The 27,881-nt window shown below is 52.7% G+C and overlaps 1 protein-coding gene across 1 annotated transcript; it reads left to right on the plus strand.

Annotated features, from left to right (window-relative positions):
- LOC147107979 (cytokine receptor-like factor 1) lies at positions 1 to 27,474 on the plus strand. The gene is made up of 9 exons (XM_086004351.1): positions 1 to 317; positions 13,986 to 14,264; positions 17,724 to 17,853; positions 17,999 to 18,168; positions 20,290 to 20,447; positions 22,595 to 22,763; positions 23,636 to 23,814; positions 24,778 to 24,814; positions 26,407 to 27,474. The coding sequence occupies exons 1-9, from the start codon at positions 254 to 256 to the stop codon at positions 26,421 to 26,423; spliced, it is 1,203 nt and encodes a 400-aa protein (XP_085860477.1). The 5' UTR covers positions 1 to 253; the 3' UTR covers positions 26,424 to 27,474.
- The last annotated feature ends 407 nt before the right edge of the window (positions 27,475 to 27,881 follow it).

Consider the following 27,881-nt stretch of genomic DNA (forward strand, 5'->3'; position numbering starts at 1 on the left):
ACTGAGGGACTGGAGGGGGTTTGTTGGGTGGGGCAGTACACGGATCAGCTTGTCACATCCCAGTCTGCAAGGTAGAAGACAGACGAACACTCTCGCAAACGGAGCTCAGACTGAACTTTCTCTTGCAGAAATACCAAATTTAACAGAGTCAGAGGGAAGAGACTTCGGCCTGTTTTTTAATCGTTTATCGCACAGTCTCTTTCCCCCTCCCCCACCACAAGTTATTAATTTTAAATTGGACAGCAGTGGAAATATGGCGACCTTCCTTCTTTTCTTTCTTTCATTCCAGCTGATGAAGCCGGTTTTGTGCTCGACACGTAAGTATCACTTTGAAAACCAGTTGAGAAAATGACGCTTTGATTGGCATGAAGATAACACAAGGGGTTAAACACACTGCACTGGATCCAGAGGAGCCAGTGTGAACCGTCAAACACCGGACGAGCTGGATCCAGAGGGGCCAGTGTGAACCATGTGAGGGGTTAAAAACCTGCTGCGCTGGATGCAGAGGGGCCAGTGTGAACTGCCAAACACTGGCTGCGCTGGATCCAGAGGAGCCAGTGTGAACTGCCAAACGCTGGCTGCGCTGGATCCAGAGGAGCCAGTGTGAACCATTAAACACCGGCTGCACTGGATCCAGTGCAGAGTGTTTTTTTCTCTAAACAATTTCTTGAATTCAGTCACGACTTAAGTTACAAATCATTGCTTGTAGAAGTTGCAATTCTTGTTAAGTTTCACCCTCCATCATCCTGCAGCCGGGATCTCTTGGTCATTGTGCATTTCAGAGAGTCGTGAGTGTTTATAACATCACATCTTAAATGTGTTTCTTTCTCTTTGTGCGATTAGTGGACGGTTGAATTCATGAAAGAGAGAGAGAGAGAGAAAAGGGAGAGAGAGAAAAAAACAAAGGGAAAGAGGAGGGAAATCATAAATCGAACAGACAGGAATAAAGATAAAGAATGTGGTCAGGTGAGAAATAAAATGAATGACCCTCCAAAAAAGCTGAAAGCTAAAGAGGGAGTGTAATAAAAGGAGGATTTAGTGACAGCCCCGGGGCCTGGCGTACACCTCCTGCTCGGACACAGATTGGTGACAGGCTCTGAGAGCGTCTGTGGGTGTTGAATGAATCTCTCTTCAGAGATAAGAGGAGATCAGTGGGGACCTGCCGTTACACAGCTTGGAATGTGCCGGAAGCCTGTGAAAGCAGGCTGCGATCAGTCCTTGGAATCAGTACCTTAGATCGGTTGTTGGAAATCGATGTGAGAGCACGGGATCAGCTCTGGGAGCAATTCCTGGCTGATCCCAACTTCCCCGATCAACTACATCACGGGTTAGATACATGGTAAAGCTCCCTCTACACTGTCCCTGTCAAACACTCCCAGGGCAGGTACAGCACGGGTTAGATACAGAGTAAAGCTCCCTCTACACTGTCCCTGTCAAACACTCCCAGGGCAGGTACAGCACGGGTTAGATACAGAGTAAAGCTCCCTCTACACTGTCCCCGTCAAATACTCCCAGGGCAGGTACAGCACGGGTTAGATACAGAGTAAAGCTCCCTCTACACTGTCCCATCAAACACTCCCAGGGCAGGTACAGCATGGGTTAGATACACAGTAAAGCTCCCTCTACACTGTCCCATCAAACACTCCCAGGGTAGGTACAGCACAGGTTAGATACAGAGTAAAGCTCCCTCTACACTGTCCCGTCAAACACTCCCAGGGCAGGTACAGCACGGGTTAGATACAGAGTAAAGCTCCCTCTACACTGCCCCATCAAACACTCCCAGGGCAGGTACAGCACGGGTTAGATACAGAGTAAAGCTCCCTCTACACTGCCCCATCAAACACTCCCAGGGCAGGTACAGCACGGGTTAGATACAGAGTAAAGCTCCCTCGACACTGTCCCATCAAACACTCCCAGGGTAGGTACAGCACGGGTTAGATACAGAGTAAAGCTCCCTCTACACTGTCCCATCAAACACTCCCAGGGCAGGTACAGCACGGGTTAGATACAGAGTAAAGCTTCCTCTACACTGTCCCATCAAACACTCCCAGGGCAGGTACAGCACGGGTTAGATACAGGGTAAAGCTCCCTCTACACTGTCCCATCAAACACTCCCAGGGCAGGTACAGCACAGGTTAGATACAGAGTAAAGCTCCCTCTACACTGCCCCATCAAACAGTCCCAGGGCAGGTACAGCACGGGTTAGATACAGAGTAAAGCTCCCTCTACACTGTCCCATCAAACACTCCCAGGGCAGGTACAGCACAGGTTAGATACAGAGTAAAGCTCCTTCTACACTGTCCCATCAAACACTCCCAGGGCAGGTACAGTACGGGTTAGGTACAGAGTAAAGCTCCCTCTACACTGTCCCATCACACACTCCCAGGGCAGGTACAGCACGGGTTAGATACAGAGTAAAGCTCCCTCTACACTGTCCCGTCAAACACTCCCAGGGCAGGTACAGCACGGGTTAGATACAGAGTAAAGCTCCCTCTACACTGTCCCGTCAAACAATCCCAGGGCAGGTACAGCACGGGTTAGATACAGAGTAAAGCTCCCTCTACACTGTCCCATCAAACAATCCCAGGGCAGGTACAGCACGGGTTAGATACAGAGTAAAGCTCCCTCTACACTGTCCCGTCAAACAATCCCAGGGCAGGTACAGCACGGGTTAGATACAGAGTAAAGCTCCCTCTACACTGTCCCATCAAACACTCCCAGGGCAGGTACAGTACGGGTTAGATACAGAGTAAAGCTCCCTCTACACTGTCCCATCACACACTCCCAGGGCAGGTACAGCACGGGTTAGATACAGAGTAAAGCTCCCTCTACACTGTCCCATCAAGCACTCCCAGGGCAGGTACAGCACGGGTTAGATACAGAGTAAAGCTCCCTCTACACTGTCCCATCAAACACTCCCAGGGCAGGTACAGCATGGGTTAGATACAGAGTAAAGCTCCCTTTACACTGTCCCGTCAAACAATCCCAGGGCAGGTACAGCACGGGTTAGATACAGAGTAAAGCTTCCTCTACACTGTCCCATCAAACACTCCCAGGGCAGGTACAGCACGGGTTAGATACAGAGTAAAGCTTCCTCTACACTGTCCCATCAAACACTCCCAGGGCAGGTACAGCACGGGTTAGATACAGAGTAAAGCTCTCTCTACACTGTCCCATCAAACACTCCCAGGGCAGGTACAGCACGGGTTAGATACAGAGTAAAGCTCCCTCTACATTGTTCCGTTAATGTCCCCGAGTCTCAGCAGTGCACCCCCTACAGCACTGGTGTGATATTTTTCCCTTTGCCCACACCAGTCTTCCTGAGGTTTGCCCGTTAATCTAGTGCTAAGTTTGGGATCCAGTGTTTTGCTTTTCTGTCGAATGCAGAAAGTGGAGAGTATTGGGGTGCTGGATGTGAGAATGGCATGGCTGAGGGCTGGAGACACTCACCTTTCAGAGAGTGGAGGCGGCCATTGGGATACGTCATTCACTCCAAATCCCAGCCTTCCCAGAACCATAAATGCCGTGATCAAACCTCCAGGCATCGCGCCATCCAAGTGGGCAACCTTTAACCTCGACCCCTGATCAGCAGGCCCTAAGAGCACCAGGATGGTATTTTCCATTCCCCACAGCAGCCAGATTGTGGGCTCTCTGACTGAGTTTGCCAGTTTACTGCTGAATTGGGGACAGTTTTGTCCAGGAACATGAAATTGGGAATTCCCAAACTCATTTTTAAGTATTTACAGCACAGAAACAGGCCATTCGGCCCGACTGCTCCATGTCGGTGTCTCTGCTCCACTCGAGCCTCCTCCCACCCCTCTTCCTCTCACCCCATCACCATATCCTTCTGTTCCTTTCTCCTTCATGTGTTTATCTAGCCTCCCCTTAAATGCATCTCTGCTATTCACCTCAACCACTCCCTGTGGTAGCGAGTTCCACATTCTCACCACTCTCTGGGTAAAGAAGTTTCTCCTGAATTCCTGATTGGATTTATTAGTGATGATCTTATATTGATGACCACTAGTTCTGGTCTTTTCTGCAAGTGGAAACATCTTCTCTATGTTTATCCTGTTGAACCCTTTCATAATCTTAAAGACCTCCATCAGTCTTCTCTTTTCTAGAGAAAAGAGCCCCAGCCTGTTCAGTCTTTCCTGATGGGTATAAACTCTCAGATCTGGTATTGTAGGAATGTCTAGTTCCTATCCAAAAGACTGAGGTCCACTCAGGCGATCAAATCAACGAGGTTTAATGAAAAGTAACAGAGTTTAACAGATAACTACAGGAGAACATCGAATATAGGTCTAGTCAGTTCGGAGGCTCCACAAGGACTGCCTGGGCGGTCCCGTGGCTGATGTCATGACGTCATGACGTTTTTCCCGCCGGCGGGGGATCACGTGATGAACGGCGTGACGTCATCGCATTTGCCCGCGCTATTAAAGTGATCGCACTCTGTACAAGTAAACAGTGAAAACAAAGATACAGACTCAGGCTGCAGCCAACATATTATTAAAGGGAATTATATACAATTGATTGATTGGAGTCCCTTAGTGGCTCCGCCACAGTATCATCCTTTTAAATCTTTTTTGCACCTTCTCCAGTGCCTCGATATCCTTTTTATAATATGGAGACCAGAACTGTTCACAGTACTCCGAGTGTGGTCCAATCACCTTTCACGACCTCAGGACATCCCAAAGCGCTTCATGGCCAATGAAGTACTTTTGAAGTGTGGTCACTGTTGAACTGTAGGGAAATGCAGTCTGCTTTTATAGTAGGACTCCCACAGCCAAATGACACCAGCAGTTCATGCCGTCGGTCTGGGCTGGATTTAAACCGTATTCCCAGAGGAGAATGGGCCGGAGTCTTAACCCACTGCACCACCCAGATCTGTTCCCGAAACACTGCTTTTGGATGTGGAGTTGAATATAGCCTCTGATCTAACAGCAGACGGGAAGTCTACTCCCTGAAACACTGTCTGTTTATAACCCCAAAGGAACTGGCTGATTCTGTTACTGATCTCAACATCGACCTTGCTGGTGTTGGGGGTAGGCGAGCTTTGAGAATCACAGGCTACGCTCCCAGTCTGTGCCTTTTGCTGATCTCAGGGGGGACAGCACTGAGAGCAGTGAAGAAGCCTTAACTGGTCACACTTTCTGAATGGAAAATCATCTAGGAAAGTGTGTGTGAATGGACGTAACAACAACAATTTGTATTTATATAGCGCCTTTAACGTAGTAAAAAATCCCAAGGTGCTTCACAGGAGTGTTACAAGACAAAAAATTTGACACCGAGCCACATAAGGGGAAATTAGGGCAGGTGACCAAATGCTTGGTCAAAGGTTTTAAGGAGCGTCTCACAGGAGGAGAGAGGCGGAGAGGCTCAGGGAGGGAATTCCAGAGCTCGGGGCCCAGGCAGCTGAAGGCACGGCCGCCAATGGTGGAGCGATGGAAATCGGGGATGTTCAAGGGGCCAGAATTGGAGGAGCGCAGAGATCTCGGAGGGTTGTAGGGCTGGAGGGGGTTAGAGATAGGGAGGGGCAAGGCCATGGAGGGATTTCAACATAAGAACATAAGAATTAAGAGCTGGCCCATATGGCCCTTTGAGCCTGCAGCCAGGGGGGACAGCCTTTCGGCATCGACCCTGTCAATCCCCCTCAGAATCTTATATATTTCAATGAGATCACCTCTCATTCTTCTAAACTCCAGAGAGTATAGGCCCAATCTACTCAAACTCTCTTCATAGGGCAATCCTCCCATCCCAGGAATCAATCTAGTGAACCTTCTTTGCACCGCCTCTAAGGCATATCTGTCCTTCCTTAGGTAAGGTGATGAAAACTGTGCCCAGTACTCCAGGTGTGGTCTCACCAAGGCCCTGTACAATTGTAGCAAGACTTCCTTACTCTTATACTCCAACCCCCTTGCAATAAAGGCCAACATGCCATTTGCCTTCCTTATTGCTGGCTGTACCTGCACGCTAACTCTCTGTGTTTCCTGTCCGAGGACACCCGAATCTCTCTGAACACCAACATTTAATCGTTTCTCACCATTTAAAAAATATTCTGGTTTTCTCTTCTTCCTACCAAAGTGAATAACCTCACATTTCCCTACATTATACTCCATCTGCCACCTTATTGCCCACTCACTTAACCTGTCTATATCCCTTTTCAGGCTCGTTGCGTCCTCCTTACATCTTACTTTTCCACCTAGCTTTGTATCATCAGCAAACTTGGATACATTGCACTCCCTTCATCTAAGTCATTAATATAGATTGTGAATAGCTGAGGCCCAAGCACTGATCCTTGCGGCACCCCACTAGTTACAGCTTGACAACCGGAAAATGACCCATTTAATCCCTACTCTCTGTTTTTTGTCCGTTATCCAATCCTCTATCCATGCTAATATATTACCCCCAACTCCATGAACCCTTATCTTGCATAGCAATCTTTTATGTGGCACCTTATCGAACACCTCTTGGAAATCCAAATATACTACATCCATTGGTTCCCCTTTATCTACCCTGCCAGTTACATCCTCAAAAAACTCTAATAAATTGATTAAACATTATTTCCTTTTCATAAAACCACATTGACTGTGCCTAATCATATTATGATTTTCTAAGTGCCCAGTTACCACTTCTTTAAAAATGGATTCCAGCGTTTTCGCGACGACTGATGTCAGGTTAACTGACCTGTAGTTTCCTGTTTTCTCTCTCCCTCCTTTCTTGAATAGTGGGGATATCTTCCAATCCACCGGGACCATTCTAGAATCTAGGGAATTTGGAAGATCACAACCAATGCATCCACTATTTCTGAAGCCACCTCTTTTAGAACCCTAGAATATAGGCCATCAGGTCCAAGGGATTTGTCGGCTTTTAGTCCCATTAGTTTCTCAAGTACTTTTTCTTTATTCATTGATGGGATGTGGGCGTCGCTGGCTAGGCCTGCATTTAGTGCCCATCCCTAATTGCCCTTGAGAAGATGGTGGTGAGCCGCCTTCTTGAACCGCTGCAGTCCATATGGTGTAGGTACACCCACAATGCTGTTAGGAAGGGAGTTCCAGGATTTTGGCCCAGCGACAGTGAAGGAACGGCGATACAGGTCCAAGTCAGGATGGTGTGTGGCTTGGAGGGGAAATTGTAGGTGGTGATGTTCCCATGCGTCTGCTGCCCTTGTCCTTCTAAGTGGTAGAGGTCGTGGGTTTGGAAGGTGCTGTTGAAGGAGCTTTGGCGAGTTGCTGCAGTGCATCTTGTACTGATATTAATTACTTTAAGTTCCTCACTCTTATTAGCCACTTGGTTCCCCACTATTTTTGATATGCTTTTTGTGTCTCCTACTGTGAAGACAGATACAAAATATTTGTTTAAAGTCTCTGCCATTTCCTTGTTCCCCATTATAATTTCACCTGTCTCAGCCTCTAAGGGAACGATGTTTACTTTTGCTACTCTCTTCCTTTTTACATATTTGTAGAAGATCTTACAATCTGTTTTTATATTTCTTGCTAGTTTACTTTCATATTCTATTTTCACCCTTTTAATCAATTTTTGGTCATCCTTTGCTGGTTTCTAAAGCTCTCCCAATCCTCAGCCTTCCTACTATTCATCACAACATTACGTTCTTCAAATGAACACAAGGATGAGAATTTTAAAATCGCGGCGTTGCCGGACCGGGAGCCAATGTAGGTCAGCGAGCACAGGGGTGATGGGTGAACGGGACTGGGTGTGAGTGAGGACACGGGGCAGTGAGCACAGGGGGTGATGGGTGAACGGGACTGGGTGTGAGTTAGGACACGGGGCAGTGAGCACAGGGGGTGATGGGTGAACGGGACTGGGTGTGAGTTAGGACACGGGGCAGTGAGCACAGGGGGTGATGGGTGAACGGGACTGGGTGTGAGTTAGGACACGGGGCAGTGAGCACAGGGGGTGATGGGTGAACGGGACCGGGTGTGAGTTAGGACACGGGGCAGTGAGCACGGGGGGTGATGGGTGAACGGGACTTGGTGTGAGTTAGGACACGGGGCAGTGAGCACAGGGGGTGATGGGTGAACGGGACTGGGTGTGAGTTAGGACACGGGGCAGTGAGCACAGGGGGTGATGGGTGAACGGGACTTGGTGTGAGTTAGGACACGGGGCAGTGAGCACAGGGGGTGATGGATGAACGGGACTTGGTGTGAGTTAGGACACGGGGCAGTGAGCACAGGGGGTGATGGGTGAACGGGAGTGGGTGTCAGTTAGGACACGGGGCAGTGAGCACAGGGGGTGATGGGTGAACGGGACTTGGTGTGAGTTAGGACACGGGGCAGTGAGCACAGGGGGTGATGGGTGAACGGGACTGGGTGTGAGTTAGGACACGGGGCAGTGAGCACAGGGGTGATGGGTGAACGGGACTGGGTGTGAGTTAGGACACGGGGCAGTGAGCACAGGGGGTGATGGGTGAACGGGACTGGGTGCGAGTTAGGACACGGGGCAGCGAGCACAGGGGGTGATGGGTGAACGGGACTGGGTGTGAGTTAGGACACGGGGCAGCGAGCACAGGGGGTGATGGGTGAACGGGACTGGGTGTGAGTTAGGACACGGGGCAGTGAGCACAGGGGGTGATGGGTGAACGGGACTGGGTGCGAGTTAGGACACGGGGCAGTGAGCACAGGGGGTGATGGGTGAACGGGACTGGGTGTGAGTTAGGACACGGGGCAGTGAGCACAGGGGTGATGGGTGAACGGGACTGGGTGTGAGTTAGGACACGGGGCAGTGAGCACAGGGGGTGATGGGTGAACGGGACTGGGTGCGAGTTAGGACACGGGGCAGCGAGCACAGGGGGTGATGGGTGAACGGGACTGGGTGTGAGTTAGGACACGGGGCAGCGAGCACAGGGGGTGATGGGTGAACGGGACTGGGTGTGAGTTAGGACACGGGGCAGTGAGCACAGGGTGTGATGGGTGAACGGGACTGGGTGCGAGTTAGGACACGGGGCAGTGAGCACAGGGGGTGATGGGTGAACGGGACTGGGTGTGAGTTAGGACACGGGGCAGTGAGCACAGGGGGTGATGGGTGAACAGGACTCGGTGTGAGTTAGGACACGGGGCAGTGAGCACAGGGGGTGATGGGTGAACGGGACTGGGTGTGAGTTAGGACACGGGGCAGTGAGCACAGGGGGCGATGGGTGAACGGGACTGGGTGTGAGTTAGGACACGGGGCAGTGAGCACAGGGGGTGATGGGTGAACGGGACTGGGTGCGAGTTAGGACACGGGGCAGTGAGCACAGGGGGTGATGGGTGAACGGGACTGGGTGCGAGTTAGGACACGGGGCAGTGAGCACAGGGGGTGATGGGTGAACGGGACTGGGTGCGAGTTAGGACACGGGGCAGTGAGCACAGGGGGTGATGGGTGAACGGGACTGGGTGCGAGTTAGGACACGGGGCAGTGAGCACAGGGGGTGATGGGTGAACGGGACTGGGTGCGAGTTAGGACACGGGGCAGTGAGCACAGGGGGTGATGGGTGAACGGGACTGGGTGAGAGTTAGGACACGGGGCAGTGAGCACAGGGGGTGATGGGTGAACGGGACTGGGTGCGAGTTAGGACACGGGGCAGTGAGCACAGGGGGTGATGGGTGAACGGGACTGGGTGCGAGTTAGGACACGGGGCAGTGAGCACAGGGGGTGATGGGTGAACGGGACTGGGTGTGAGTTAGGACACAGGGCAGTGAGCACAGGGGGTGATGGGTGAACGGGACTGGGTGTGAGTTAGGATACGGGGCAGTGAGCACAGGGGGTGATGGGTGAACCGGACTTGGTGTGAGTTAGGACACGGGGCAGTGAGCACAGGGGGTGATGGGTGAACGGGACTGGGTGTGAGTTAGGACACGGGGCAGTGAGCACAGGGGGCGATGGGTGAACGGGACTGGGTGTGAGTTAGGACACGGGGCAGTGAGCACAGGGGGCGATTGGTGAACAGGACTGGGTGTGAGTTAGGACACGGGGCAGTGAGCACAGGGGGCGATGGGTGAACGGGACTGGGTGTGAGTTAGGACACGGGGCAGTGAGCACAGGGGGTGATGAGTGAACGGGACTGGGTGCAAGTTAGGACACGGGGCAGTGAGCACAGGGGGTGATGGGTGAACGGGACTGGGTGTGTTAGGACACGGGGCAGTGAGCACAGGGGGTGATGGGTGAACGGGACTCGGTGTGGGTTAGGACACGGGGCAGTGAGCACAGGGGGTGATGGGTGAACGGGACTGGGTGTGAGTTAGGACACGGGGCAGTGAGCACAGGGGGTGATGGGTGAACGGGACTGGGTGTGAGTTAGGACACGGGGCAGTGAGCACAGGGGTGATGGGTGAACGGGACTGGGTGTGAGTTAGGACACGGGGCAGTGAGCACAGGGGGTGATGGGTGAACGGGACTAGGTGTGAGTTAGGACACGGGGCAGCGAGCACAGGGGGTGATGGGTGAACGGGACTGGGTGTGAGTTAGGACACGGGGCAGTGAGCACAGGGGGTGATGGGTGAACGGGACTGAGTGTGAGTTAGGACACGGGGCAGTGAGCACAGGGGGTGATGGGTGAACGGGACTTGGTGCAAGTTAGGACACGGGGCAGTGAGCACAGGGGGTGATGGGTGAACGGGACTCGGTGTGAGTTAGGATACGGGGCAGTGAGCACAGGGGGTGATGGGTGAACCGGACTTGGTGTGAGTTAGGACACGGGGCAGTGAGCACAGGGGTGATGGGTGAATGGGACTGGGTGCGAGTTAGGGCACGGGGCAGTGAGCACAGGGGGTGATGGGTGAACCGGACTTGGTGTGAGTTAGGACACGGGGCAGTGAGCACAGGGGGTGATGAGTTAATGGGACTGGGTGTGAGTTAGGACACGGGGCAGTGAGCACAGGGGGTGATGGGTGAACGGGACTGGGTGTGTTAGGACACGGGGCAGTGAGCACAGGGGGTGATGGGTGAACGGGACTCGGTGTGGGTTAGGACACGGGGCAGTGAGCACAGGGGGTGATGGGTGAACGGGACTGGGTGTGAGTTAGGACACGGGGCAGTGAGCACAGGGGGTGATGGGTGAACGGGACTGGGTGTGAGTTAGGACACGGGGCAGTGAGCACAGGGGTGATGGGTGAACGGGACTGGGTGTGAGTTAGGACACGGGGCAGTGAGCACAGGGGGTGATGGGTGAACGGGACTAGGTGTGAGTTAGGACACGGGGCAGCGAGCACAGGGGGTGATGGGTGAACGGGACTGGGTGTGAGTTAGGACACGGGGCAGTGAGCACAGGGGGTGATGGGTGAACGGGACTGAGTGTGAGTTAGGACACGGGGCAGTGAGCACAGGGGGTGATGGGTGAACGGGACTTGGTGCAAGTTAGGACACGGGGCAGTGAGCACAGGGGGTGATGGGTGAACGGGACTCGGTGTGAGTTAGGATACGGGGCAGTGAGCACAGGGGGTGATGGGTGAACCGGACTTGGTGTGAGTTAGGACACGGGGCAGTGAGCACAGGGGTGATGGGTGAATGGGACTGGGTGCGAGTTAGGGCACGGGGCAGTGAGCACAGGGGGTGATGGGTGAACCGGACTTGGTGTGAGTTAGGACACGGGGCAGTGAGCACAGGGGGTGATGAGTTAATGGGACTGGGTGTGAGTTAGGATACGGGGCAGTGAGCACAGGGGGTGATGGGTGAACCGGACTTGGTGTGAGTTAGGACACGGGGCAGTGAGCACAGGGGTGATGGGTGAATGGGACTGGGTGCGAGTTAGGACACGGGGCAGTGAGCACAGGGGGTGATGGGTGAACCGGACTTGGTGTGAGTTAGGACACGGGGCAGTGAGCACAGGGGGTGATGGGTGAATGGGACTGGGTGCGAGTTAGGACACGGGGCAGTGAGCACAGGGGGTGATGGGTGAACCGGACTGGGTGTGAGTTAGGACACGGGGCAGTGAGCACAGGGGGTGATGGGTGAACGGGACTTGGTGTGAGTTAGGACACGGGGCAGTGAGCACAGGGGGTGATGAGTTAATGGGACTGGGTGTGAGTTAGGATACGGGGCAGTGAGGACAGGGGGTGATGGGTGAACCGGACTGGGTGTGAGTTAGGACACGGGGCAGTGAGCACAGGGGTGATGGGTGAACCGGACTGGGTGTGAGTTAGGACACGGGGCAGTGAGCACAGGGGTGATGGGTGAACCGGACTTGGTGTGAGTTAGGACACGGGGCAGTGAGCACAGGGGGTGATGGGTGAACGGGACTGGGTGTGAGTTAGGACACGGGGCAGTGAGCACAGGGGTGATGGGTGAACCGGACTGGGTGTGAGTTAGGACACGGGGCAGTGAGCACAGGGGTGATGGGTGAACCGGACTTGGTGTGAGTTAGGACACGGGGCAGTGAGCACAGGGGTGATGGGTGAATGGGACTGGGTGCGAGTTAGGGCACGGGGCAGTGAGCACAGGGGGTGATGGGTGAACCGGACTTGGTGTGAGTTAGGACACGGGGCAGTGAGCACAGGGGGTGATGAGTTAATGGGACTGGGTGTGAGTTAGGATACGGGGCAGTGAGCACAGGGGGTGATGGGTGAACCGGACTTGGTGTGAGTTAGGACACGGGGCAGTGAGCACAGGGGTGATGGGTGAATGGGACTGGGTGCGAGTTAGGACACGGGGCAGTGAGCACAGGGGGTGATGGGTGAACCGGACTTGGTGTGAGTTAGGACACGGGGCAGTGAGCACAGGGGGTGATGGGTGAATGGGACTGGGTGCGAGTTAGGACACGGGGCAGTGAGCACAGGGGGTGATGGGTGAACCGGACTGGGTGTGAGTTAGGACACGGGGCAGTGAGCACAGGGGGTGATGGGTGAACGGGACTTGGTGTGAGTTAGGACACGGGGCAGTGAGCACAGGGGGTGATGAGTTAATGGGACTGGGTGTGAGTTAGGATACGGGGCAGTGAGGACAGGGGGTGATGGGTGAACCGGACTGGGTGTGAGTTAGGACACGGGGCAGTGAGCACAGTGGTGATGGGTGAACCGGACTGGGTGTGAGTTAGGACACGGGGCAGTGAGCACAGGGGGTGATGGGTGAACGGGACTGGGTGCGAGTTAGGACACGGGGCAGTGAGCACAGGGGGTGATGGGTGAACGGGACTTGGTGTGAGTTAGGACACGGGGCAGTGAGCACAGGGGGTGATGGGTGAACGGGACTGGGTGTGAGTTAGGACACGGGGCAGTGAGCACAGGGGTGATGGGTGAACCGGACTTGGTGTGAGTTAGGACACGGGGCAGCAGAGTAAGGGTGAGTGATTCTCCCTAAGGTTGAATAGCTTATGCATGTATGCGTGTAGTCACAAACAAACACACACACCTGCACACTGTCTCGGCTCACACATGAAGAACTTGGGCAACACTGGTGTCAGCCGTGGCTCAGTGGGCAGCACCCTCGCCTCTGAGTCAGAAGGTCGTGGGTTCAAGTCCCACTCCAGAGACTCGAGCCCATAAACCAGGCTGATACTCCAGTGCAGTGCTGAGGGAGTGCTGCACTGTTAGAGGTGCCATCGTTTAGATGAGACGTTAAACTGAGGTCCTCTCTGCTTTCTCGGGTGGGCGTAAAAGATCCCATGGCACTATTTTGAAGAAGAGCAGGGGAGTTCTCCCAGGTGTCCTGGGGCCAATATTTATCCCTCAATCAACATAACTAAAACAGATGATCTGGTCATTATCACATTGCTGTTTGTGGGAGCTTGCTGTGCGCAAATTGGCTGCTGTGTTTCCCACATTACAACAGTGACTGCACTTCAAATAGTACTTCATTGGCTGTAAAGCGCTTTGGGACGTCCCGCGGTCGTGAAAGGCGCTATAGAAATGCAAGTTCTTGCTTTTACTAGAGAATTGTGGAACTGTACCCCAACTTTCAGGAAAGGAGGGAGGAGAGGTACGAAGGAAATGAGGAAAAGGGATCTGACATTGCACTATAAAAAAGGTTTTAAGGGATTCCTTCTGCTCCCTTGGCAGCACTTGGTGCGGTTGTGCCCCAGGATCCGATTCTGACCATTGGGTCATCGCTGACCGCCACCTGCGTTGTAAACCCCGAGGTGAACGTGGACTCCCGCGATCTCTACTGGACGCTGAACGGCCAGGCACTTCCCGCGGAGCTCTACACGCTGGTGAACAGCAGTACGCTGAGGGTGACAGTGCACGGGCTGAACGGGTCACGGCAACAATCCGGCGACAACCTGGTGTGTCACCGAGCGGACGGCAGGATTCTGGCCGGGTCCTGTCTCTACGTGGGCCGTAAGTTTCTCCCACTGGGGTCTTGCGCCGGTGACTCCGCTGGTACCAGGACGTTCTCTGACTCTGTGTAGTCAATGTGTGTGTGTGTGTCTTCACGCTTATTTGTGAGAGTGTGCAAATGTGAGTTGCTGCGTATCGGTGTGTGTGAGCTGAGCTTCTGGCCCCGTACCCGCTCCATCACCAAGACCTCCTACTTCCACCTCTGTAACATCGCCCGTCTCCGTCCCTGCCTCAGCTCATCCGCTGCTGAAACCCTCATCTGTGTCTCTGTTACCTCCAGACTTGACTATTCCAACACACCCCGGGCCGGCCTCCCACATTCCACCCTCCGTAAACATCAGCTCATCTAAAACTCTGCTGCCCCGTGTCCTAACTCGCACCCAGTCCCGTTCACCCATCACCTCCTGTGCTCACTGACCCGTGTCCTAACTCGCACCAAGTCCCGTTCACCCATCACCTCCTGTGCTCACTGCCCCGTGTCCTAACTCGCACCCAGTCCCGTTCACCCATCACCCCCTGTGCTCACTGCCCCGTGTCCTAACTCACACCCAGTCCCGTTCACCCATCACCCCCTGTGCTCACTGTCCCGTGTCCTAACCCACACCAAGTCCCGTTCACCCATCAGCCCCTGTGCTCACTGCCCCGTGTCCTAACTTGCACCCAGTCCCGTTCACCCATCACCCCCTGTGCTCACTGCCCCGTGTCCTAACTCGCACCAAGTCCCGTTCACCCATCACCTCCTGTGCTCACTGCCCCGTGTCCTAACTCACACCAAGTCCCGTTCACCCATCACCCCCTGTGCTCACTGCCCCGTGTCCTAACTCGCACCCAGTCCCGTTCACCCATCACCCCCTGTGCTCACTGCCCCGTGTCCTAACTCGCACCCAGTCCCGTTCACCCATCACCCCCTGTGCTCACTGCCCCGTGTCCTAACTCACACCCAGTCCCGTTCACCCATCACCCCCTGTGCTCACTGCCCCGTGTCCTAACTCGCACCCAGTCCCGTTCACCCATCACCCCCTGTGCTCACTGCCCCGTGTCCTAACTCGCACCCAGTCCCGTTCACCCATCACCCCCTGTGCTCACTGCCCCGTGTCCTAACTCACACCCAGTCCCGTTCACCCATCACCCTCTGTGCTCACTGCCCCGTGTCCTAACTCGCACCAAGTCCCGTTCACCCATCACCTCCTGTGCTCACTGACCCGTGTCCTAACTCACACCCAGTCCCGTTCACCCATCACCCCCTGTGCTCACTGCCCCGTGTCCTAACTCGCACTGAGTCCCGTTCACCCATCACCTCCTGTGCTCACTGACCCGTGTCCTAACTCACACCCAGTCCCGTTCACCCATCACCTCCTGTGCTCACTGACCCGTGTCCTAACTCACACCCAGTCCCGTTCACCCCTCACCCCCTGTGCTCACTGCCCCGTGTCCTAACTCACACCCAGTCCCGTTCACCCATCACCCTCTGTGCTCACTGCCCCGTGTCCTAACTCACACCGAGTCCCGTTCACCCATCACCTCCTGTGCTCACTGAACTACATTGGCTCCCGGTCCAGCAACGCCTCGATTTCAAAATTCTCACCCTTGTTTTCAAATCCCTCGCCCCCCTCCTTATCTCTGTAATCTCCTCCAGTCCCACATCCGTCTGAGACATCCGTGCTCCTCTAATTCTGGCCTCTTGAACATCCCCGATTTTAATCGCTCCACCATTGGTGGCCGTGCCTTCAGCTACCTGAGGCCCTAAGCTCTGGAATTCCCTCCCTAAACCTCTCCGCCTCTCTCTCCTCCATTAAGTTGCTCCTGACTGCTATCCAGTGACCCTTGCTGGAGAGTGCGGGCTACAACAGCCTGGGGTCCGCTGGTTGGGAGAGGCTGGTGCTCCCCTCATCGCTCAACATTTGGTCACGTCTTGTCCTTCTGGCCATTGCCAACTCCTGCCGAGGGTTGCCAACTCTCGTTGGATGTATTCCTGGAGGTATCGTCACATTACCCCGCCCCCACCGGCCTTCAACCGCCCCGCCCCCACTCTCCTGCCATTGGCCGCCCGACACGTCCATCCACACGGTGCTCCGCCTTCCTCCACCGATTGAACAGCGAACACTCTTCCTTACCCAATAGGATGATTAGTGACTGTCAATCAAAGAGCCTTTCCCCATCTCCGGTATTTGTGTAATTAATAAACAAAAGAATTCAAAGTAAATTCTTTTTAACAGCCCCAGTGATTTTTCTCCAGAATTGCTGGAAGCAGTGTCCTGGAAGATTAATCTCTCATTCCTGGAGACTCCAGGGCAATCCTGGAGAGTTGGCGACCCTAACTGCCCCACCAAGAACAGGGAGCGGGCAGGACGGGCTAAACTTGAAACGTACAAGATTCTGAGGGGGATTGACAGGGTCGATGCTGAGAGGCTGTTTCCCCCTGGCTGGAGAGTCTAGAACCAGGGGTCACAGTCTCAGGATAAGGGGTCGGCCATTGAGGACTGACTCAGAGGGTGGTGAATCTTTGGAATTCTCTACCCCAGAGGGCTGTGGAGGCTCAGTCGTTGAGTATATTCAAGACAAGAGATCGATAGATTTTCGGACACTAAGGGAATCGAGGGATATTGGGTTGATTAGGCTTATACTCGCTGGAGTTTAGAAGAATGAGAGGGGATCTCATTGAAACTTATAAAATTCTAACAGGACTAGACAGACTAGATGCAGGAAGGATGCTCCCAATGGCCGGGGAGTCCAGAACCAGGGGGTCACAGTCTAAGGATAAGGGGTAAGCCATTTAGGACAGAAATGAGGAGGAATTTCTTCACCCAGAGAGTGGTGAATCTGTGGAATTCTCTACCACAGAAGGCAGTAGAGGCCAATTCATTAAATATATTCAAGGAGTTGGATATATTTCTTAAGGCTAAAGGGATCAAGGGATATGGGGAGAAAGCAGGGACAGGGTACTGAATTTGGATGATCAGCCATGATCACATTGAATGGCGGAGCAGGCTCGAGGGGCCGAATGACCAACTCCTGCTCCTAGTTCTTATGTTCTTAAATGGGTCGAGTCGTCCCATCGGCCAGCTGACCGCCTCTGAAGCTGGACTCGTTCCACGTCACGTCAGGGTGGGGCAGACACATCTGGTGTCACCCTGGCAGATTCAGTGCCCGCGAAGTCCTGGATTAGAAACTGGATCTTTCCCAGTGAAGCTGAGGCTGGCTCACCTCTCCGCAGGGTGTTCGATGTCTGAAATAACAACAGAAAATGCTGGAAACACTCAGCAGGTCAGGCAGCATCGAGGAGAGAGAAACAGAGTTAACGTTTCGGTCCCTGAAACGTTAACTCTGTTTCTCTCTCCTCGATGCTGCCTGACCTGCTGAGTGTTTCCAGCATTTCAGATTTCCAGCATCCACAGTATTTTGCTATTGTTCAATGTCTGGTTGTTTTTTCCCCCCCCCCTCTCTCTCTCTCTCATGCAGTTCCCCCCGAGAAGCCCACCAACATCACCTGCTGGTCTAAGAATACCAAGGACCTCACCTGTAAATGGAGCCCGGGGGGAGAGGGCGAATCCTTCCTCCGTACAAAGTACACACTGAAATACAAGTTACGGTAAGGCAACGCAGATGTGAGGTGATAGCGAAATCAATAGAAATGTGGAGAGATGTGAAACGGGCAGCAGACTCGCTGTTTTACACGACCGCTCCCCCATGATTCTACGACAGAGTGTAAATCTGCCCCCTATTGCTTTCCCCAGGTGGTACGGCAAAGAGAATGAGTGCCAGGAGATGGGCACCGCTGGACTGAACTCCTGCTACATCCCCAAGGATCTCGCTCTCTTCACTCCGTATGAAATCTGGGTCGAGGCATCGAACAAATTGGGGTCTGCAGCTTCCGACATCATCTCTCTGGACATACTGGACGTAGGTGAGCGATTCCTGCGGGCTGTTCGAAATAAAGCCGCATTATGTTATTGGGAACGCGATTTAAAATGTCAAAATATAACTGATACACATCCAGGTGTCATCCCCACCCCCACCCCCATCCCCATCATGGCTCAGTGTCGAAAAAAACTGCCCAGTGTGCACAGTCAGTGCTGGGACACTCAGTCCTGTTACACACACAGTCAGTGCTGGGTCACTCAGTCCTGTTATACACACAGTCAGTGCTGGGTCACTCAGTCCTGTTATACACACAGTCAGTGCTGGGACACTCAGTCCTGTTACACACACAGTCAGTGCTGGGACACTCAGTCCTGTTACACACACAGTCAGTGCTGGGACACTCAGTCCTGTTATACACACACAGTCAGTGCTGGGACACTCAGTCCTGTTAAACACACAGTCAGTGCTGGGTCACTCAGTCCTGTTATACACACAGTCAGTGCTGGGACACTCAGTCCTGTTAAACACACAGTCAGTGCTGGGACACTCAGTCCTGTTATACACACAGTCAGTGCTGGGACACTCAGTCCTGTTACACACACAGTCAGTGCTGGGACACTCAGTCCTGTTACACACACACAGTCAGTGCTGGGACACTCAGTCCTGTTATACACACAGTCAGTGCTGGGACACTCAGTCCTGTTAAACACACAGTCAGTGCTGGGTCACTCAGTCCTGTTACACACACAGTCAGTGCTGGGACACTCAGTCCTGTTATACACACAGTCAGTGCTGGGTCACTCAGTCCTGTTACACACACAGTCAGTGCTGGGACACTCAGTCCTGTTAAACACACAGTCAGTGCTGGGTCACTCAGTCCTGTTATACACACAGTCAGTGCTGGGACACTCAGTCCTGTTATACACACACAGTCAGTGCTGGGACACTCAGTCCTGTTACACACACAGTCTGTGCTGGGACACTCAGTCCTGTTACACACACAGTCAGTGCTGGGACACTCAGTCCTGTTACACACAGTCAGTGCTGGGACACTCAGTCCTGTTAAACACACAGTCAGTGCTGGGTCACTCAGTCCTGTTATACACACAGTCAGTGCTGGGACACTCAGTCCTGTTACACACACAGTCAGTGCTGGGACACTCAGTCCTGTTACACACACACAGTCAGTGCTGGGACACTCAGTCCTGTTACACACACAGTCAGTGCTGGGACACTCAGTCCTGTTACACACACAGTCAGTGCTGGGACACTCAGTCCTGTTACACACACACAGTCAGTGCTGGGACACTCAGTCCTGTTACACACACAGTCAGTGCTGGGACACTCAGTCCTGTTACACACACACAGTCAGTGCTGGGACACTCAGTCCTGTTACACACACAGTCAGTGCTGGGACACTCGGTCCTGTTACACACACAGTCAGTGCTGGGACACTCAGTCCTGTTACACACACAGTCAGTGCTGGGACACTCAGTCCTCTTACACACACAGTCAGTGCTGGGACACTCAGTCCTGTTATACACACAGTCAGTGCTGGGTCACTCAGTCCTGTTACACACAGTCAGTGCTGGGACACTCAGTCCTGTTATACACACAGTCAGTGCTGGGACACTCAGTCCTGTTACACACACAGTCAGTGCTGGGACACTCAGTCCTGTTACACACACAGTCAGTGCTGGGACACTCAGTCCTGTTACACACACACAGTCAGTGCTGGGACACTCAGTCCTGTTACACACACAGTCAGTGCTGGGACACTCAGTCCTGTTATACACACAGTCAGTGCTGGGGCACTCAGTCCTCTTACACACACAGTCAGTGCTGGGACACTCAGTCCTGTTACACACACAGTCAGTGCTGGGACACTCAGTCCTGTTACACACACACAGTCAGTGCTGGGACACTCAGTCCTGTTACACACACACAGTCAGTGCTGGGACACTCAGTCCTGTTACACACACAGTCAGTGCTGGGACACTCAGTCCTGTTATACACACAGTCAGTGCTGGGGCACTCAGTCCTCTTACACACACAGTCAGTGCTGGGACACTCAGTCCTGTTACACACACAGTCAGTGCTGGGACACTCAGTCCTGTTATACACAGACTAACGTATCCACATGGCTATTTATTGTTTGGAACAGTCACCACGGATGCCCCATTTGACGTTCAGGTGAATCGTGTTGGTGATCTCGAGGACCAGCTCAGTGTCCGCTGGAGCTCCCCGCCCGCACTGAAGGACTTCCTCTTTCAGGCCAAGTACCAGATCCGGTATCGTGTGGAGGACAGCACTGAATGGAAGGTAATTCTGCCCTTTTCCGTAGATGATTTTTCACTGTTACTGGGGCTGAGGTACAGGGCAGCCGTGGGCTAACTGAATGGCGGAACAGGCTCGAGGGGCTGAATGGCCTCCCCCCATTCCTATGTTCAACCCCCTCCCACACCTGGAGACGTCCTTCAGCCAACGATGAGGCATTCACCATCTCACAGTGGACAGGAGGTGCTGTTTGCAGACCCCCGCTCATTGTGTTCATGATTGGCTGGTTTAATCTCCATCCCCAGATAATAGGAGCTTCGAGAAACACCTCCGCATTAATTTTAGTTGATTTGAATATTAGTCTTCAACCCTAGTCAGAGTTTCAGGCGGGAGAAGCATTCGGCCCATCTATCCACACTATCCGATAGCAAAATACTGCGGATGTTGGAAATCCGAAATAACAACAGAAAATGCTGGAAAAACTCAGCAGGTCAGGCAACATCCGTGGAGAGAAATTTGAGTTGACGTTTCGGGTCGAACCCTTCTTCAAAACTGGAAAGAAAAGGAAATAGATCGAAGGCAGGGCTGCGATCGGACAAAGGAAGTGAAAGAAACAAAAGAAGTAAAAGAGCTAGACGAGATGGTAATAGGCTGAGATTAGGTGTGAAGTGTACTGGCAGGGCAAGAGATAGCTGCCAGGTGGGACCTCGGTGCATTTCAAATTACTCGGAATCCCATTTGTTGACCAGAACCTGTCTCGTTCCTTCTTGAAACCCTTTAAGGTTTCTTGTTACTAACCCGTGCTGGTAATCTGCTCCTCTTACTCACCGCCCCTTTGGTACAAAACATCCTCCTGCATTTCCTATTTTTTTCCCCTTAAATTCTAAATTTGGCCCCTTGAGTTGTTACACGTCAGGAAACGTTTACTTGGGTCCCATTTGTCCAAACGATTCATTATTTTAAACACTTCTATCACATCCCCTCCCAGTCTCCTCTTCTCCCGAAAGTAGGTAAATACGCCAGTGTGTGAGATACTGACCAGGATTAACCAGAAGGGGCAAAGCTCGGTCCCTGGTCCAAGGGTGGGAAAATCAGCCAGGATTCCAGCTCCTCACCATCCAGTGACTCCCGCTGGTGATTGCGTGCATGTGACCATGCGTGTGTATGTATGTGTGTGCATGCTTGCGTGCGTGTCTGTGTGTATGAGTATGTATGTATGTATCGGAGTGTGAGTCTGTGAGTGAATGTGACTGTGAGTCTGTGTGTATCTGAGTGTGTGTATCTGAGTGTGTGTATCTGAGTGTAAGTGTGTATGCGTGAGTGAATGTGTGTATTTGAGTGTGAGTGTGTGTGTGTGTGTATGTTCGCGTGTAGATGTGCATGTATGTGTGAGTGTGTTTGAGTATGTATGTGTGTGTATGCGTACGCACGGATATCAGACGAGGTGAGGGTTGAGCCCAGCTGTGATGACTCTGGTGGTCCAATATCCTGCTGACACTCAGTGTCCAGGCTTGCACACTGAGAATAGGCACTTGAGTGAAGTACCAGCAGGGTGCAGTGAGCTCTGAGAGGCCAAGGAGGAGCAGGTGGTGCAGTGAGTGGTGACGGAGCCTGGTCTAGCACAGAGACCAGTCACTGCAGGCTCCACTCGATTTACATAGGAACAAGAGGAGGCCATTCAGCCCCTCCAGCCTGTTCCATATTGAATTAGATCACGGCTGATCTGTATCTTAACTCCATCTACCTGCCTTGGTTCCGAAACCCTCAATACCCTCGCCCAACAAAAATCGATCAATCTCAGTCTTGAAATTTTCAAATGACCCTCGACATCCACAGCCTTTTTGGGGGAAGAGAGTTCCAGATTTCCACGACCCTTTGTGTGAAGAAGTGCTTCCTGACATCACCCCTGAACGGCCTGGCTCTAATTTTAAGATCAAGCCCCCTTGTTCTGGACTCCCCCCACCAGAGGAAATAGTTTCTCTCTCTCGACCCCATCAACTCCTTTAATCATCTTAAACACCTCGATTAGATCAGCCCTTAATCTTCTAAACTCGAGGGAATACAAGCTCAGTCTGTGTAACCTGGCCTTGGAATTTAACCCTTTCTCCCTGCTTTCAGCCATGATCTCACTGAATGGCGGAGCGGGCTCGAGGGGCCAACTCCTGCTCCTATTTCTTATGTTCTCATTGCAGGTTGTGGATGATATTGGAAACCAGACCCTGTGCCGATTGGCAGGGCTGAGGCCGGGCACCGTGTACTTTGTGCAAGTGCGGTGTAATCCGGTCGGCATTTATGGTTCTCGGAAGGCCGGGATTTGGAGTGAATGGAGTATCCCCACGGCCGCCTCCACTCCCCGGAACGGTGAGAGTCTAAACACCTGTTATTGTGTATCCCTCATCCACGCCTTTCTCACTTCCAGCATTCCAATACTCTCCATTTTCTGCATTCGACAGGAAAGTAAAACCCTGGAACCCAGACTCAGCACAGATGGATCCCAAATTTAGCACCAGATTAACAGGCAAACCTCAGAGAGGTTGGGGAAAGGGAAAACTATCGCACCAGTGCTGTAAGGGGTGCACTGCTGAGGCTCGGGGACATTAATGGGACAGTGTAGAGGGAGCTTTACTCTGTATCTAACCTGTGCTGTACCTGCCCTGGGAGTGTTTGATGGGACAGTGTAGAGGGAGCTTTACTCTGTATCTAACCTGTGCTGTACCTGCCCTGGGAGTGTTTGATGGGACAGTGTAGAGGGAGCTTTACTCTGTATCTAACCCGTGCTGTACCTGCCCTGGGAGTGTTTCATGGGGCAGTGTAGAGGAAGCTTTACTCTGTATCTAACCAGTGCTGTACCTGCCCAGGGAGTGTTTGATGGGACAGTGTAGAGGGAGCTTTACTCTGTATCTAACCCGTGCCATACCTACCCTGGGAGTATTTGATGGGACAGTGTAGAGGGAGCTTTACTCTGTATCTAACCTGTGCTGTACCTGCCCTGGGAGTGTTTGATGGGACAGTGTAGAGGGAGCTTTACTCTGTATCTAACCCGTGCTGTACCTGCCCTGGGAGTGTTTGATGGGACAGTGTAGAGGGAGCTTTACTTTGCATCTTACTTGACCAGGAACTGCGTAAGGGGACAGGACACTAACGTGACGGGGTCTCTAATGACATGAGGGAATGGTGTTGATTTTCAGAGCACCAAACAAGATAAATAGTGAAGTTCCTCCGTGTTTCGGCAGAGCGATCCAGCGGCGCGTGTTACCAGAAGAGCGGGGAGAGCGGCTCGAACTTGAGGCGCGAGTTGAAGCAGTTCTTCGGCTGGGTGAAGAAGCACGCCTATGGGTGCACAGCCCTCAACATCAAACTGTACGACCAGTGGCGCGTCTGGCTGCAGAAATCGCACAAGACACGGAACCAGGTACACATTTTACTCACGGGGTCTCGCTGCACAATGCTAAGAGAACTGGTGGACAGTAAAGAAACTTGCATTTCTTTAGCGCCTTTCATAACCTCAGATTATCCCAAAACGCTTTACAGCCAATGAAATACTTTTTTTTGAAGTGTAGTCACTGTTGCAATGTAGGAAACTCGGCAGCCAATTTGCACACAGCAAGCTCCCACAAACAGCAATGTGATAATTGACCAGGTAATGTTTTAGTGATGTTGGTTGAGGGATAAATTATTGGCCCCAGGACACGGGGGAGAGCGCCCCTGCTCTTCTTCGAAATAGTTGCCATGGGAACCTTTACGTCCACCTGAGAGGGTAGGCGGGGCCTCGGTTTAACGTTTCATCCGAAAGACGGCACCTCCGACAGTGCAGCGCCCCCTCAGTACTGCCCCTCCGACAGTGCAGCGCCCCCTCAGTACTGGCACTCCGACAGTGCAGCGCCCCCTCAGTACTGGCACTCCGACAGTGCAGCGCCCCCTCAGTACTGGCACTCCGACAGTGCAGCGCCCCCTCAGTACTGCCCCTCCGACAGTGCAGCGCCCCCTCAGTACTGGCACTCCGACAGTGCAGCGCCCCCTCAGTACTGGCACTCCGACAGTGCAGCGCCCCCTCAGTACTGGCACTCCGACAGTGCAGCGCCCCCTCAGTACTGGCACTCTGACAGTGCAGCGCCCCCTCAGTACTGGCACTCTGACAGTGCAGCGCCCCCTCAGTACTGGCACTCTGACAGTGCAGCGCCCCCTCAGTACTGGCACTGGGTGCGTTGGCCTGGATTATGGGGCTCGAGTCTCTGGAATGGGACTCAAACTCAGCGAGGGAAGAAAGTAGGAGACTCTCAAAGCTCCTTTCACCACCCCCGACCCCCACAAACCCAAATCCTCTTTAGTTCCCAGTCTCGGTTCGTTAACTCTTCTGTTCTTTTTCTTTGCACAGAACCAAGAAGTCGCTGTTTTCATCGGCCTGCAGGAAGGTGAGTGAGACTGAGCTGGGCAATCACTTTCATTGGTCAGTTAACTGCAGGTGAACAGGCCCCTTTAAGACTGGTTTAAGTGAAATGAAGTTAGCAGCTGTGATCTCAGGATTTGAGTTGCCTGCGCAGTCGGATCCTCAGCCCAGCTCTACCCTGAGGCCCTTCCCACACACAGTTGCATCAAAACCATATTCAATTTTTGGATTTATTGATGTGCCCCAAAGCTGATCATGAAATATTTTTGAGAAAATCTCGCTATACTGAGCTGTCAGTTGCTTCTCTCATTCTGTTTGTCTGAGCCTCGCTCTCCGCCTTTCCTTCTGTTCATCTCTCTCTCACCGTCACACTGTACGCCAGGGTTGGACCTATCTTGGAGGTTGTATCACATGACCGCCCGACCCCACTCTCCCACCTGACCCCTCCATCCTCACGGCACCCCGCAGCCAATTAGAAAGCAAACAGACTCTCTGTTACCCAATTGGATGTTTCTTGACTGTCAATCATCGCATCTCACAGCACAGGAGGTCGTCATTCGGCCCATCATGCCTGTGCCGGCTCTTTGAAAGAGCTCTCCAATTAGTCCCACTCCCCCCTGCTCTTTCCCCAGAGCCCTGCAAATGTTTCCCCTTCAAGTATTTCTCCAATTCCCCTTTTGAAACTACCATTGAATCTGCTTCCACCGCCCTTTCAGGCAGCGCGTTCCAGATCACAACAACTCGCTGCGTAAAAACATTCTCCTCATCTCCCCTCTGGTTCTTTTGCCGATTATCTTCAATCTGTGTCCTCTGGTTACCGACCCTCCTGCCACTGGAAACAGTTTCTCCTTATTTACTCCATCAAAACCCTTCATGATTTTGAACACCTCTATCAAATCTCCCCTTAACCTTCTCTGCTCTAAGGAGAACAATCCCAGCTTCTCCAGTCTCTCCACATCACTGAAGTCCCTCATCCCTGGGACCATTCTGGTAAATCAAACAGACTTCTTCCCCATCTCTGATATTTTAATAACTGATAAACAAAAGTGTTCAAAGAAAATAGAAAAAAAAGAGAATTTTTTTTAACACTCCTATAAAATGTTCCCTTTGAGCTGCGGGTCGTGCGGCGCTCTGCGGGTCGTGCGGCGCTCTGCGGGTCGTGCGGCGCTCTGCGGGTCGTGCGGCGCTCTGCGGGTCGTGCCGTGCTCTGCGGGTCGTGCCGCGCTCTGCGGGTCGTGCCGCGCTCTGCGGGTCCGGCGCAGCTGCTGAGCCGGCTTTTAAATAGAAAAACCGCACAGACGCGGAATTTTGAATGGTCTGCACAGCCCGTTAAAGGGGCCGCGTGGGCCAAGAAAAAAATTAGAGGGAACATTGCTCCTGTGATTTTTCTCCCTGGGTGCTGCTCGCCGCCGTGTCCTGGCGATTAATCTTCAATTCCTGGAGACTCCAGGGCCAATCCTGGCAGGTTGGCAACCATACTGGATACCAATGACAGGTTTTTCTGTCTCTCCGTCTTACTTTGTCTCTCAGTCCATTTCTCTTTCTTTCTCTGTATATCTCGCTCTGTCTTTGCCCACCTACCTCTTTCTGAACCCTATTCCCGTGATTTTTTTCCAGATTCTCCAGGCCGCTAACTCCAGAGACTCTTCTCTGCAAGGACAGGCCCCTCGGGGTTTGGAGGGAGGATTTCCATCGCACTTTGGTCTTTAACCCATGAACACGTGAAACAGTCACCACCACAGGTCCCTGCTCCCCACTGTTACTCACGGAGCAGCTACAGACTTTATTACAGGTGTATTCATTCATTCATCAAATGGAGAAACAGGAGATGGCCGAGTGGCACCAGGTGTTAGGACACCGACCTTTCACCTCAGCAGTCCAAGATCAAACCTACCACAGGGGTTGAAGGTCATTCCCTCTTCAATTGCTGGTCAATATCCCACTTTCAATCATTTTATTTTGCCTCTCAATTCAGTTCCCAGAGGTTTGAGGCTCTTAGTCTCTCACTCTTGCTCTCTGTTTGTGTCTCTCACTATTTCTTGGTCTGCCTGAACCTATACCTTTATCTGTTTCTCTTTCATTCTGTTTCTCACATTCTCTGTCTGTTCTCTCTCTCTCATTCTGTCTGTTTCTTTCATTTCCCCCCTCCTATCTCTGTAACCTCCTCCAGCCCTACAACCCTCCGAGATCTCTGCGCTCCTCCAATTCTGGCCTCTTGCGCATCCCCGATTTCCATCGCTCCACCATTGGCGGCCGTGCCTTCAGCTGCCTGGGCCCCGAGCTCTGGAATTCCCTCCCTAAACCTCTCCGCCTCTCTCTCCTCCTTTAAGATGTCCCTTAAAACCAACCTCTTTGATCAAGCTTTTGATCGCCTGTCCTAATACCTCACGTGGCTCGGTGTCAAATTTCTATCTGATAACTCTCCTGTGAAGCACCGTGGGACGTTTTATTACATTAAAGGCAAAAGGCGCTATATAAATACAAGTTGTTGTTGAACAGTCAAAATCTCGGCAGGATAAAGCACCCAAAACTCCCAGGAAGAACAAGACACACAGAGCATCGGAAAACCTGGCCAGTACAGGGAACAATGTCTTTGCATCTCAACACAGAAAGCAACTGAACCAAAATATTCAGGACTTTGAACATGCGATCACTTTCAAATAAACCAAAAAAATAACATTTAAAGCAATCAATTGTTAGATTCGTCTTTGGAGCAAAATCCTCTTTTTGACAAGAGAGCAGGGACTGAAGGTTGGGGACTCTACAAGGGCTCAATGGGTAACATGTTCCACCAGGTGTGGCACTGTGCCATAGAGCGAGAGAGCGCCGAGTTAGCTGATACCAGGCTGGAGTTAGTAGAGGCACTAGTTTCCGCCCCTCCTGGGTTAACGGAGTGGGGGTCGGGGGAGATTCAGTCAGGGTTCCTGCCCCGATCATCATCCAGCGACCCTGCAACCCCCCTTGCTGGAAATTGCACGTGTGTGAATGCTGAGTGACGGCAGAGTTGGGCTTGGCTGCGATGCCCCGTGCAGTCGAATAGCCGGGCCCACACTCGCGTCTAGGATCACGTACGAAGAATGGCCACCTGGGTG

Source organism: Somniosus microcephalus, chromosome 13 (genome assembly GCF_052327205.1).
Source record: "Somniosus microcephalus isolate GS21.2 chromosome 13, FLI_Smic_1.0, whole genome shotgun sequence".
In the NCBI taxonomy this organism is placed as follows: domain Eukaryota; kingdom Metazoa; phylum Chordata; class Chondrichthyes; order Squaliformes; family Somniosidae; genus Somniosus; species Somniosus microcephalus.

Coding starts and splice junctions, on each gene's coding strand:
- LOC147107979 (XM_086004351.1), top strand. CDS start 254: ATGGCGACCTTCCTTCTTTTCTTTCTTTCATTCCAGCTGATGAAGCCG. Junction 18,169..20,289: donor TCTGGACATACTGGACGTAG/GTGAGCGATTCC, acceptor TGTTTGGAACAG/TCACCACGGATGCCCCATTT. Junction 22,764..23,635: donor CGCCTCCACTCCCCGGAACG/GTGAGAGTCTAA, acceptor GTGTTTCGGCAG/AGCGATCCAGCGGCGCGTGT.